Genomic DNA, 15,238 nt, shown 5'->3' with positions numbered 1-15,238 from the left:
TCAGTACCTCATCCCTATTTCTATCTATGTCATTGAGTCCAACATAGATCACATTTGGCTGTTCTCCCTCTCACTTGAGAATGTTGTGGACTCAATCTGTGATTTTCCTGACACTGGTACCTAGGAAGCAACATACCATCTGGGAGTCTTGATCTTGTCCACAGAACCTCCTATCTATTCATCTAACTATTGAATCACCAATCACTATAGCTCTCCTCCTCTCTCCCCTTCCCTTCTTAGGCAATGATCCAGACTCGATGCCAGAGACCTGTCCACTATGATAATCCCACCTAACAATATACAGAACAGTATACATATTGTTGAGGGGAATGGCCAATGTAAATCTGAGTCCCTAAACTTATCTGAGGAGGATACTTCTTTTAATGCAGTTATAATTTGTGGCAGAAAACCAGAAACACAATATCACATCTAAACTTTCTAGTAGTTATGGATTAAAAAAAAAAATCTGACATACCACAATGAAGGAATGCAAGCCAGGTTGAAAAATGAAAGAGCCAAAAGTAACATCCTCCAACTTCTTATGTAGAATGCAAGCAAGGGCAGTAACATGTAGCCAATAGCATAAGAGATGCACACTCCCACTGTACAGAACAGAATCCGAATAGACTTTCCTAGAAGTTCTGTTCCTGCAACAAAAAAAATCACAAACAATAGTCATTACAAATTATTTACAATTTTAATTTTTATATCAAATGAAACCTTTCTTTGGTGTTCAAATGTAAAAATGCCCACAACTTATTTATAAAATAGCATATTAATTTGAATGTTTGTTAATTGGAACTTATAATCAACCAAGAAAAGAAATTTTAATGACCATATATTGTCTCAATCCACTTAAGGAATGTCCAGAAATTAGGGATCAAAGAGCCAAAGCAGGAAAAAGAACAAAACACTTAAAATGAACAGTGGTCTCTATTAGAAAAGAAAAAGAGAAAACAAAATGCAATAATGGGGAACAAACATTGGGTCCAGAGCTATTACAATCTCTATTGTCTGATTCTGTCAACCATGCATTTTGGCTAATTCTGGTGTCTTTATCATCTATTCCATCTAGCCAGAGAACAATTGGATCATTATTTAACGCTAACTTTTTGTATTTTTAAAGTATTTTCATGAATTACAATTGCTTACATTCTCTGCACTTAAAATCATTATTGAAGAGAATGAACTTTATTCATTCCAAAGTTATGAGTGTGGGTATATAGAAAAAGCTGACAACACCACTATGCTTGGCTGAATACTGGGAAATTATGAGTCCTAAATCTGGTTGTCATGCCAGAATGACTATCTTGCTCTCAACGTCAGTAAAACCAAGGAGATTACTGTCGACTTCAGGAATGAGAGGATGAGGGACATTTTACCTATCTCCATTGGAAGGACTCAAGGCAGTAGACAATGTTAGAACCTTCAATGTCCTGGGAGCCCACATATTGTAAGAAATCTCCTGGAGCTAACACATTGAGGTAACTATGAAGAAGTCACTGCAATGCCTCCACTTTCTATCAAATCTAATATTTGCCATGTCACTGAATACTCTTTCAACTTCTATAGATTGTACCATGGCCTGGTTTAGAAACTCAAATGCCCAGAAATGAAGAAGGCTGCAGAGAACAGCAAAATGAGCCAAGTCCATCATGAGTACTGACCTTCCATCTCTTGATAATAAGCTTAATATGATTATACTATTAATTGTCCTATCTGTCTGAAGAAAAGCTGATGCTTGAAGAGGATTAATTAAGGTTCAATAAAAGGAAACTAGTTCAAAATTGTCCCCCTTTGTGGAACATAAAATCTTCAATCAATGAAAACAAAATAAATACCATTAAGAATTATTCCCTCACAAGAGGCAGACACAGTATTGAAAATGTTTAGGTCAAGAACTAAGTCCTATTTCTCCCCATTATAAGGGAATGCTACAAATGTGTTGATCAGCAAGGATAGATACTGGTTAACAGTATATCCCAATTTCTCTCCTCAAGCCCATGCTCTTAAAGTTATGTTCACTTCTTGATTTCTTCAAATCTAAATAGTATCTAACTACACTGTATAATCCTAAAAATCTTAGTCAATATACCCTTTTAATGTTCCTGGACATTAGTTTATGCAATCTTTCCTCATAATTTAATCACCGTTTTGGTAAATTTCTGTTGAACACTTCCAGACTATGAGTACCATAGAAAACACCCCCTCTATATTCTGTTATTGTACACATTTATTTATTTTAGGTACATCAGCAGAATTTTAGTGATCTGCTTTTGTGGGCATTGGTGAGACCACACTGAATATGCTGTGCAGTTCTGGTCACCCAGCTGTAGGAAAGCGATCATAAAGCTGGAAAGGTTGCGTGGAAGATTAATTAGCGTGTTACTGTGACTGGCTTGAATTATAAGGAGAGTCTGCAGGACTCAGATGCATCTTTCTTCTTTTCCTGAGAGTGGAGAAGGTAAGTGGGGAGGTTGGTGGGGTGGGGGATTGCTTAGAGAGATTTATAAAATCATGAGGGATATTGATAAGGTAAGTAATCACAGGTTGGAATGGAACTGTGGGTGGGGAGAAGGCTAAGGATCAGAGTCAGGTTGATCCATACATGGACAAATTTGAGAGGGGATTAGAACACAGCTGCCAAGATTTCTTAATCAGGGTTTGCAGTTGGTGTCAGGGTAATATTTGGTTGGGTTGGAAATCAGAGTTCAAGTTAAGATTTGGATTGGTAGCCAAGTACAAAAGTGCTAGCAAGGAGTGAGATTTGTTGAGATGGATAAAATATATGGTGGTGAGTCGGACTGGCAATGAGGAAAGGATAATAGTCAGAGTGGCAGTTTGGTAACTATTGTGGAGGGAATACGGAGAAAGCAAAAATAAACATCTGATTCCAGATTCAGATTTGTTCTAGAGAAAGGACGGAGCCTGAAGTAAAGCCAAGAAAGCACTAAATGATCTTTGAGGAAAGCGAGCTGGATTCCTAGTCCGGCCAGGGAAATGCTTCAGCAGGTATTATGAAAGCTTACACAGCATCATGCATGAATGAAAATTGTAAAAGTGGTATCCAGGAATGTATCAGTCACTGTGGGATGCCTCTCTACAAGTCCAAGTTTCTATGCATATCTTTGGATCAGATGGGGAACCCAGAATGAAAATCTTGGACCTCATACAATTTGTATTTTCATTTGTTTTCAAAATTTCATTTAAACTGGTTTCTGTAGCACATAAAAGTGCTACATGGTCTAACTTCTGGACAGAAGATTCTGTATTCAAACTGGATTACAGTTTTGCATGCCATGAAAGTTAATCTCCAGAGGATGGTCAGTTGCCTCCAAGGAATTGCTAACAATATTTGTATGGAAATTTAAAGAATAATGAAATTCACAGGTACCGACACCCAAAGTCCACATTTGGGGCATGATAATGAGAAATAACTGAGGTCTGAAAAGCTATAAATACAAATTCATCATAAAACCCAAATTAGCTGAAAAATAACTTCCTCGAGATCATTCTATTTATCAGGAAAATAGCAATGTTCACACAGAGAATTAAAGATGAAACAGAAAAATAATTGAATGAAATTGAAATGAAAGATGAGGCAAAAAAGATCATAAATCTTCAGAATGACTACAATTAAAAATTGTGCTGGAGAAACATGACAGGTCACACAGCATCTTTAGGAAGTAATAGTTAACCAAAGTTTTGGGCCTGAGCTCTTCATCAAGGTATGAGCAATAAAACATACAGGTACCTGAATAAGAATGTGGGGGGAGGGGAAGAAGAGACGAGAGATGAACGGGAAGAGGGAGCAGCTCGGGTTTACAAGTAACAATATTGGTGAGAATATAGAAGAGAATAAGGCTGAGAAATAATTGGAGGGTGGTAGCTCTCTGAATGGAGAGAGATGGGAAAGGGGTGGGAAACTGGAAGAAAGGTGGTAGAGTCCTGGGAATAGAGAGATATGGGAAGGGTTTAAAGGAAATTGGAGAAGTCGATGTTAATGCCATCTTGTGGTAGAATGGCCTAAATGAATGTGTGCTGTTCCTCCCGTTTGCTGGTGGCCTTGGTTTGGCAGTGCATGAGATCATGAATAGACATGTTGGTGTGGGAATGGTGTGTGGAATTAAAATGGTTGGCCACTGGGAGTTCCTTGCTATTGCATCAAACAGAGTGTGACTACTTTCTACAAATATTTGTGAGCCATGAGGAAAATGCTTGAACTATCCTAGTCAAGCTCAGCACCTGTTATGATGGAAACACAAATACAGTATGTTTGTGTAGATACTGTATCCCTACCAGTCATAGGGTATTTACAGTTGAAGAGCCAAGGATTTCAGGTCCATAAATGTAAAATGTGGCTATTTTCATTGATGTTTTGTTTTACAGTACTGGATGTTTCTGGAATTCAAATATTATCAGGTCACTGGACTACATGAAGTTTTCAACTTGCCTGAAATGTTTTCAGAGCTTTATGACATTTTCCATCAAAATGTATGAGAAAATGAATGAGATTTCAAAACTCCATGGATGCTCTACCCATCAATTGAACAGAAATTAATGAATTACATAGAGTGACAGAATCATCAATTGTATTGCAGCAATGAAAGTTCTATAGTAGATTGGATGGTATTGAATATTGCAGGTACATACCAAGAACAAAGGCAACCATGTAGATTGATATTTCTCCCATGCCAATAATAAAATTAAGAAGACAGAATATTTCCCAATTTGGAGAGAATGCTTGAAGAATACCAGATACACACTGTACAACCATCACTCCAAATAGAATCACCTTTCTTCCACACCTAGAAACCAAAACAAATGAAGATTTATACTCAAATAGTCAGGCCTCTGATTATACATTTATTTATGTCTTAGTTACTTAATAGCAATGTTCCAAACAAAGATTTGTGCACTTTGGTGAATAAAAAGCAGGAATTCAGCAAGGATATACCAGAAATTCAGCTGGAATGTAGTTATGTACCATCCAAACCCTACCTCATGGACAGCTTGTTGTAAATATAACCTATCACAGAATCCTGAATTAGTCTTGATGAAGGGCTCTGACCCAAATGCCAACAATTCATTTTCTCCCACTGATCCTGCTCGACCCTCTGAGTTCCTCTAGCAGATTGTTTTTTTTTTCTGTGGAATCATAAAATATTGAAGGTGATCATAGAACCTTTCATGGCCACAACAGCTGAAAGACTAACTTGACTTCAAACACATTGTCACCCAATGATCTAAGATATATCTGTCTGCTGAAGTATGATGATGGGTTCAGCTGCAATAACCTCTATGGAAACAGGTTCAGGCTGCCCTTAAACCTCACCCAATTCTACTGTCAACAATACCCCCTACCCCACCCCCTCCACAACCACAGCTACTTGGAAGAAAATAACATTCCTCTGTTTAAATTTAATTAAAATAAAATAAAATGACAAAGAGCACAGTAACAGGCCCTTCCAGCCATAAGCCTATGCCACCCAAATATATTGATTAACTTTTGAACCCCGTACAATTTTTTTGTTAGAGGGTGGGAGGAATCTGGAGCATAGGGAAAAAAAAAACATGCTAATATTTCACACTTCTCATTCCAACTCCCTCCCAACAACATCACCATTGTGAAGCCATAGACAAGGTAGTCATCTGAACCCTACACAAAGGTCCTCCACCTCCACACTGGTCATATTTTGATTTCTAACAGGCCCCACTCTTGTTACCATTTTCTCCTTATGTATTTATAAAATGAAAAATTTTTGGGCTTTCTCTGATTTTACTTCCCTGTTCAATTTTCAAGGGCTACACTTCCATCATTATAAAACATCAGTACCTGTTATAAATATTCATTTCTGCCAATGTCCAATGGGAGTTTATTTTCACAGATGTACTAAAATTCTTTCTTGCTTCAGCCAAACAGATATACACGATACACCATGGTCCTCTACCGGCATCACCTACGGCTCCTAGAACGCTTCCACCAGCGTTGTCTCTGCTCCATCCTCAACATTCATTGGAGCGACTTCATCCCTAACATCGAAGTACTCGAGATGGCAGAGGCCGACAGCATAGAATCCACGCTGTTGAAGATCCAACTGCGCTGGGTAGGTCACGTCTCCAGAATGGAGGACCATCGCCTTCCCAAGATCGTGTTATATGGAGAGCTCTCCGCTGGCCATCGTGTCAGAGGTGCACCAAAGAAGAGGTACAAGGACTGCCTAAAGAAATATCTTAGTGCCTGCCACATTGACCACCGCCAGTGGGCTGATAGCGCCTCAAACCGTGCATCTTGGCGCCTCACAGTTCGGCGGGCAGCAACCTCCTTTGAAGAAGACCGCAGAGCCCACCTCATTGACAAAAGACAAAGGAGGAAAAACCCAACACCCAACCCCAACCAACAAATTTTCCCCTGCAACCGCTGCAACCGTGTCTGCCTGTCCCGCATCGGACTTGTCAGCCACAAACGAGCCTGCAGCTGACGTGGACATTTACCCCTCCATAAATCTTCGTCCGCAAAGCCAAGCCAAAGAGAGACAAAGAGACTAAAATTCTTTCTTGCTTCAGCCAAACAGATATACAAGATACACCAATGACAATGGTATACATTTAAATTACCACAAATGTAAGGCAGAAAACAATATAATAAATATCAAAAGACAGATAAATAAATATTCACAGTTGTCGTTGATTTGAGGACAAGAAAAAGAAGTAAAATTTCAGTAGCACAAAGATATATTTTGGTGGTCCTGAGGGTGATTATGTTTTGTATTAGAGTTGTGTGGAGAGGTGCAATAGCCTCTGTTGGATAAAAATTGTTCTTCAACCTGAAAGTGCTGCACTTTGGGTTTCTGTACCTTCTGGCTGGGGTAGGCAGCACGCAAAGATTGGGATTGGGCATCAATATTGAGTTTTTCCAATTTCTATGAACCTGTTCCCCAGTCTCTCTCTCTCTGTCCTCAGCCTTCTGACTCCTGTCCTCAGCCCCTCCCCTTCTTCCTCCAATCAGAGAGCTATTTTTCTTCGCGCTCTCTCCCTATTATTTCTTGGTTTCCTTCTACCTTATCATAACCTTAAAATAACCTTTTATTCAGGTGTCTGCCTGAGTTTCTGCATTCGTGAAGAAGGGCTCAGGCTTGAATGTTGAATACTTTTCACGTTCTGCGTGACCTGCTAAGTTTCTCCAGTACCTTTGTGTACTACACTAGACCCCAGCATCTACAGACTTTCATGTTTACCATCATAACTTTAGCCTTATATTTATCATAATCTATTTCTTATTTAAAAAGTCCACAAGTCCACAAGTCAGTGGCTCTGTTGAACTCTTCCTCCTCTACACATTCACTAATGTATTTTAGGAAAGGAAATCTGTCATCTTTACTCATTCAGGCTATTATGTGATTCAAATTTGCAAAGATCATTGATTCTTAAGATTTCAGATCTTGACAACAGTGGATCTAACTGCAGTATATCCTCAACTGCTTTCTCAGTTCTTCAGGAATTATGAATGGACAATAAAACCTATGCAATGACAGTGATAGCCATGTCCTATGAATGAATAAATTAAACAAAGACAATCAGTGGAGTAAACATGGAACAAGAGTTCCCATATCTCTGACTTCAAAGATTGTCCAAGTGGAATGTGAAGATGTGTTTGCTGAGATGATGCACATCCATTTTCTTTTGGAGTTGCAATGGAATGATATGAGAGATGAGTAGGGACACAAGTGAGACTTCAGAAGCAGTCTCAAATTAGCACAACTCTCCAAGATAGCAAGGAAGTCAAAGACATGCACTGTGACAGCCTCCAGTCATCCATATTATAGGTAACAAAAATTATATTTCTGCTTGGCTAGAGGCCACTGTACTTTTCCAAATGAGACAGCACTCATCCATGAGCAATGATTTTCCATCCAACATTATGTAAAGAATGGAGAAATTTGTGGATAATTCCATAGTATGCAGGCCTATTCTGGATGTGTATAATAATGCAACAGTTCATATTTCATTCACAACAGATTGAGATTTCTGACAAAAAATTATCACATAATGATTAATTGAAACAGGAAACAACCTAATCATTCTCCTTTGACATTAATCACAGCATAATTCCCCACTCCATTTACATCAGCAGTTTAATGCTGACATTGAAAAACAATTGCAATTATGCAGTGAATTTCATGGTCTTCCATCAACCTGAGAAGCTTGACACTCAGTGAAGCATCTTTGTATTTTTCTGTGGCAATTCTGACAAAAAGCAAACAACAATCATCAGAAAAGGTTATATTTTTGCAAAATTACATAAAAGAAATAACTCACTTGTCTGATAACTGCCCAGAAATGAAAGAGCCAACCAACACTCCTGTAAAGAACACCGACACTGCTAATGGGGATTTCCAATCGTCATTGCATACCAAGTCCCACTGAATAAGAAAAAAATGAAAAATTAGCCCAAATAAGTAATCCTCAACAAAGATACAGCAAAGACATTTCTCTACACAGTGTTAAAATACATATGCTTTACAACATCTAAATTGGTGGTAACACTCTTCACCTCAGCAATTTGATGAAGTAGGAGCAGATCTAGGCCATTCAGCCCTTTGTCTTCTGTTAATTGATCATGGCTGATTTACTTTTCACCTCTCAACCTATTCTTCTGCTTTCTCCTCACAAATTCCATTTTTAATATACAAAATGATGGCATACACAGCCACCTATGGCAATATATTCCACAGATTCACCACCTTCCAGCTGAAGAAATTCCTTCTTAAATTTGTTTTAAAGGGATGGGCCTTTAATTGTGTTCCCCCTGGTCTTAGACTCTTCCATGACATGAAACATTCTCTCCAGGTCTATTCCATCCATATCTTTTAATCCTTCCAAATTCCAGAGTGATGGTCCAGAACCATCAGCCCATCGAGTCTGTCCCATTTCCCCGCTCAACCCCACTGCCCGGCATTCTCCCCATTACTCTATACTTTCTGACATTCTACTTCTCAGCCCAGTCTCCTAATCTATCTAAGTCCTTCTCCAGCCTTTGTATTTCCTCAACACTACCTGCTTCTCCACCTAAAATTATTATCTACAAACTGGTCACAAAACTATTCATTCTGTAATCTCAATCATTAATATACAACATCAAAAGAAGCTGAGAAATACCACTGGCAACTGGCAATCAAACTGAATGTGATCCCTGTATTCCTACTCTCTGCTTCCTGAGAATCAGCCAATGCTCTATCCTCCCTTGTATGCTTCGTATAATACCAATACGCTTTTATTTCATTAAAGTAACCTCATGTGCGGTACCTCCTTTATCAACTCTGCTTGTCACTTTTTCAAAGAATTCCAATAAGTTTGTCAAGGAAGATTTTCCTTCAAGGAAACCATGCTGACTTTGGCCTATCATGTCATGGGCCTCCGTGTAATCTCACCCTTGACAATCAGCTCCAACATCTTCTTAACCACTGACGTCAGGCTAAAGGTTCAAGCCTGAAATGTGGTTATGTATTTTTTACCTTTGCTACAAATAAGACACTGTTTGTCCTTCTGAGCTTCTCAAGCATTTTTTTGTTTTTACTTCAGCCACGGTGCCTACAGATTTTCATGATTTACTTCTAGATATATGAGAAGAAATAGGCTCATTGGGCCATTGAGTCTGATCCATCCATCTAATTATGAGCTGATCCATCCATCCACTTTTGATAGAGGTTTACAAAATTACGAGAGATATAGACAGAGTAAATGCGAGTAGGCTCTTTCCACTTAGATTAGAAGAGATAAATACAAGAGGACATGGCTTTAAGGTGTAAAGGGAAAGGTTTAGGGGGAACATTGGGGGAACTTTTTCACTCAGAGAGTGGTGGGAGTGTGGAACGAGTTGTCATCTGATGTGGTAAATGTGGGCTCACTCTTAAGTTTTAAACATAAATTGGATAGATACGTGGATGGGAGAAGTCTGGAGGGTAATGGAATGGGTGCAGGTCAGTGAGACTAGTGGTATGATGTTTTCAGCACAGACTAGAAGGGCTGAAAGAACTATTTTTTTTGTGCTGTAGAGTGTTCTATGGCTCTAAGTGAGGCTTCACTAGTGCTTTATAGAGCCTCAACAGTACATCCATGCTCTTGTTTGCTATCCCTCTAGAAATTAATTCCAACATTGCATTCACCCTCTTCACCACTGACTCAACCTGGAGGTCAACTTTTAGGATATCCTGCACGAGGACTTCCAAGTCCCTTCGCACCTCAGAATTTTGAATTTCTCTCCATCTAAATAATAGTCTGTCTATCTATTTCTTCTACCAGAGTGCATAACCATACACTTTCAAACATTGTATTTCATCTCCCACCTCTTTGCCCATTCTTCTAATCTATCCAAGTCTCTCTGCATTCTTTTGGTATCCTCAGCACCTCCCCTACCACCTATTTTGGTATCATCTACAAATTTAGATAAAATGCCATCTATTTCATAATTCAAATCATTTACATACAACATAAAAAGAGGCAGACACAACTCCAACCCCTGTGGAACACCACGGGTAACCAGTAGCCAATCAGAATAGGATCCCATGTCCTCTTGCATTTATCTCTCTAATCTAAGTGGAAAGAGCCTACTCGCATTTGCTCTGTCTATATCTCTCATAATTTTATAAACCTCTATCAAATCTCCCCTCATTCTTCTACACTCCAAGGAATAAAACCCTAACCTGTTTCCTGCTGACCAGCCAATGCTCTACCCATGCTAGTATCCTTCCTGTAATTCCATAGGCTTTCATCTTGTTTAGCAGCCTTAGGTGTGGCAGCTCATCAAAGGCATTTTGAAAGTCCAAATACACAATATCCACAGCATCTCCCATGTCTGTCCTACTTGTGATCTCTTCAAAAGATTGCAATAGATATGTCAGACATGGTTTTCCTTTAAGGAAACCATGCTGACTTGGGCCTATCTTTTCAGGTATTCCGTAATCTCATCCTTGATAATCAATTACAACTGCTTCCCAACCGACATCAGACTAATAGGTCTATAATTTCCTTTCTGTTGCCTTGCTCCCTTCTTAAACAGCAGTGTGGCATTTGTGATCGTCCAGTCCACCAGAACCATGCCAAACTTCCTTGATTCCTGGAAGATTATTATCAATGCCTCCACAATATCTACAGCTACCTCCTTCAGAACTCAAGGTGAATTCTTTCTGGTCTGGGAAACTTATCTACCCTTAAACCATTTAGCTTCCCAAGTGCCATCTCCTTCATGATCTTGACTGCACTCACTTCTCTTCCAAGAGAGCCATGAGAGTCTGCTGGGCCACTAATGTCTTCCACAGTTAAGGCTGATACAAAATATTAATTCAGTTCCTCTTCCATCCCTTTGTCTCTCATTACAATTTCTCCAGTGTCATTTTCTTTTGGTCTATTGCCTACTTTGCTCACTCTTTTATTCAATATTTCCCCTACATCCAGGCACATGTTCCACTGTTTATCCCTGAGCAGCCCTCCCTCACTCTTGTCAAAGAGATTTTTAACAGTGCTCAACAAAAATATATTCTCATTAAAAATAGGGCAGTAAGAGAGGGAAGAGTCAGCCTTGGTTAACTAAGGAAATAAAGGAAAGTATAAGATTAAAAGCTCATGTATACAAAGTAGCTAGGAGTAGTGGGAAACTGAATGATTAGGAAAACTTTAAAAGGTAACAAAGGAGAACTAAATGGGAAATAATGAAAGGGAAGAAGGATTATGAAGGTAAATTAGTTCAAAATATAAAAAACAGATACCAAAAAGATGTTTAAAATATTTAAAACGGAAGAACATGGCTAGAGTCAACATAGATCCCTTGGAAGATGAGAAAGGGAGATTGATATTGAGTAATGAGGAAATGGCCAAGGCATTGAACAGATATTTTGTGTCAGTCTTCACAGTAGAAGACACATCCAGCATGTCAAAGAGTGGTGATAGGAATGCGAAGGGAGGTGAAGGCCTCAATAAAACAATTGTTACAGAAGAGACAGTGATGAGCAAACTAATGGGACTGAAAGCAAACAAATCCCCTGGTCCTGATGGGAGGTATCCCAAGGTACTGATGGAAATAGCGGGAGTTATAGTCGATGCGTTAGTAGTAGTCATTTACCAAACTTCTCTGGATTCTGGGCAGGTTCCGGCAGATTGGAAGACAGCAAATGTCACAACACTTTTTAAAAAAGGATGTAGGCACAAGACGGGTAAGTATCGGCCAGTATTCGGGAAAATGCTTGAAGTTATCACTAAGGATAAAATAACAAGATATTTAGAATGAAGGGGTTCCATCAGACAGACACGGGATGGATTCAGAAAGGACAGGTCTTGTTTGATAAACTTGATGGAGTTCTTTAAGGATGTAATGGTTGCGGGTAGATAGAGGGGAACAGGTTGGTGTTGTTTATTTGGATTTCCAGAAGGCATTTGATAAGGTGCCGTACAAGAGACTTATCAATAAGATACAAATGAATGGAGTCGGGGAAGTATATTAGCATGGATGAGGATTGGTTGACTGACAGAAGGCAAAGAATCAAAATAATTGGGTGTTTTTTCTGATTGGCAGAGAGTGGTAAGTGGGGGGCTGCAGGGGTCGGTGCTGGGCCCGCCGCTGTTCACCATTTACACTGATGATTTGGAAGAAGGGACAGAGTGTAGTGTAGCCAAGTTTGCAGATGAAACTAAATTGAGCAGATAATCAAATTGTACAGAGGATGTGGAGAGGTTGCAGAAATACATAGTTAAGTTAGTAAATGTGAGATCATCCACTTTATAAGAAAAATGGAAGAGCAGATTATTATTTAAATGGTAAAATAAAATGCAGCATGCAGTAGTGCAGAAGAACTTGGGAATGCTTGGGCATGAATCACAAGAAATTGGATTGCAGGAACAATAGGTTATTAAGGGATATGGGGAAAAGCCAGGTAGGTGGAGTTGAGTCAATGATCAGATCAGCCATGATCTTATTGAATGGCAGAGCAGGCTCGATGGGCCGGATGGTCTATTCCTGCTCCTATTTCTTATGTTCTTATGTTATATTCATCCTCCTGTTCTTCAGATACATGTAGGATGCCTTCTCATGCCACCTGCTAGCTCTCTTGTCCCTTCTTAAGTTCTTGGCTTGACATCTTATAATAGGATTTTTGCTTCCTAAACCTTATTTATGCTTCCTTCATTCTCTTGACTAACAGTTCCACAACTCTTGTCAACTCTGGCTCCATTCCCATTATTTTCTCTCTCTCTCACTGTGGAGTCAACTTCTCCAGAACCTCATGCAAGTGATCCCAGAACAGCCTCCAGATTTATGCTGTGCACTTCTCTGCAAACATCTGTTCCCAATTAATTTTCCCACCTTATAGCATTGTAATTAGTCCTTCCCCACTAAATAATTTCCCATTTCATCTGGTCCTATCCTCATCTATGGCTATACTAAATGTCAGGGAGTTCTGGGTCACTATTATCGAAGTGCTCGCCCACCTGGAAATCTGTCACCTCACCAGGTTCATTGCCTAGTCAGCCTGACCACATACATCCTGAACACACCTGACAAATTCAGCTCCATCTAACCATTTCAGACTCAGAAGATGTTAGTAAATGTGAGTGATTTCCGAGTTACCCATGACACCAACCCTGTTATTTTTTTTCCACATTTTCCTCCTCAGTGGCCCAGAAGATATTGTGAGTTGATGTGGGATGGGGGCTTGGGAATACTGACAAAAGAATGGTGTTTCTTTCTGTTTCTGGCTTCCACCAACACTGACTCAGTGGACCATCCCTCCACAAAGTCCTCCCTTCCTGCAGCTATGATTATTAGCACTTCTCCCACCCCATTTTACCTCCCTCCCAATTGAAATATCCAAACCCCAGAACATGACAGCCAAAACAAAGAAAAAAAGGGTTTTACAATCATTTGGATTTATAACACAGCTTGGCGCACAATTCCCTTGACAGACTCTTGCCCAGGGACTACTGTGGTGGTACACCACTGGCCTACTGCAGGGGGCAACCTCTGTACCTGCAGGAGAGTATGGGGAACAAGACAACACCTGGCTGGGTGGCAATCACCCTCTGGGATACCAGACTGAGCCCGAGGCCTCACTCAGAGTTTACAGTAATACAGCCAGGCCTGCTCTGTGGAAGTTTACGTCTATTAAAGCCTGTTGTACAGTCTCTTTGGTTTTGTGTGTTTGCTTCTGTCTAACAGTGCACCACACTTACACAGTTTTGAGTTCTGATTATGTTTCATTACTTTCCTTGTCAGTTCATTACAGACATTCACCAATCTCAAGAATGGACAGCCAAACCTCTCTTCATCATTTCCTTTCTGAATCAGAAAGTATACGATTCCCTTTAGATCAACATCGTTGGAGTCCAGACTAAGGAAGAGGGTTCTGATAGCCAGAGCAAAAATTCAGAATTCTAATGTTTATAAATCCATAATCAAAGTTAAACTCAAGTTCTTCGGACTCCGAGATCGCACTGGCCATAAAATTACATCTGTGAACTCGCCCTCATGCAAGTGAACTTTGCATTTAAAAATCTAGCATCTCAATTAATTCCGCAGATTATTTTTGGCTGACCGATCCTCTGGTGTGAGCAGTTAATCAACCCGGACACCAACCTCGCTGACGATGGTGGAGATGTATTGCTCCCGACTGTACTCCCACCCATCCAGACACGGCTCCTGTTCGACCCCAGACATGTTGACCAAATCTGGGTCGGGGAAAGTCTCCGAAAGGTTCACGATCACGTCCAGGCGGTAGCGGCTGCACTTGCTGTAGTGGGGATCGTCTCCTGGCACCAGCGGGATCGTCCTGTTCATCCAGGCTTCGCTGAGGTTGAGATTCGCGGGGATTGAGCAGCGATGATCTGGCACATCCCCGACGAATATTATGGACAGTCCGCAGAAACCGTTGGGGAAGACGCTGAAGCTCAAGAGCAAAAATATAAGTTTCTGGAACGGTCCGTATTCGCCGAGGAAAGCGACTATTTCTTCGTAATCCCGCATGGCGATAGTGGCGACAGAACTGACCGGAAAATTTGCGCAAATGAGCAAGAGAAGTTACTTTGTTCACACGTGCTCTAAACCCCACATCTCGGACTTTTTCTAGCACGGACCGTCCCTTCTGTCGATAAGGTCACTGCCGAGATTGAAGTTGGCTTCCTCTTTTAGCAGAATTAGTCCTCGATTCTTACTGCCACACAATATATAGTATTAATAATGAGGACAAATTTC

The 15,238-nt window shown here is 40.1% G+C and overlaps 1 protein-coding gene across 1 annotated transcript in view; it reads right to left on the bottom strand.

Annotated features, from left to right (window-relative positions):
- Window positions 1–15,018, bottom strand: part of LOC138743524 (organic cation/carnitine transporter 2-like) — a 50,493-nt gene extending 35,475 nt beyond the window's left edge. The window contains exons 1-4 of the mRNA XM_069899017.1: window positions 14,624–15,018; window positions 8,320–8,423; window positions 4,654–4,808; window positions 476–647 (exon numbers count right to left, since the gene is read on the bottom strand). Of these exons, the coding sequence (XP_069755118.1) occupies window positions 476–647; window positions 4,654–4,808; window positions 8,320–8,423; window positions 14,624–15,010 (818 nt within the window). The 5' untranslated portion in view covers window positions 15,011–15,018. The remainder of the gene's footprint in view (window positions 1–475; window positions 648–4,653; window positions 4,809–8,319; window positions 8,424–14,623) is intronic.
- Between the last annotated feature and the right edge of the window lie 220 nt (window positions 15,019–15,238).

The sequence above is a fragment of the Narcine bancroftii genome, chromosome 9 (assembly GCF_036971445.1).
Source record: "Narcine bancroftii isolate sNarBan1 chromosome 9, sNarBan1.hap1, whole genome shotgun sequence".
In the NCBI taxonomy this organism is placed as follows: Eukaryota; Metazoa; Chordata; class Chondrichthyes; order Torpediniformes; family Narcinidae; genus Narcine; species Narcine bancroftii.
Note: the sequence above shows the minus strand (reverse complement) of the source record. Positions and strands in the feature narration are given on the sequence as shown.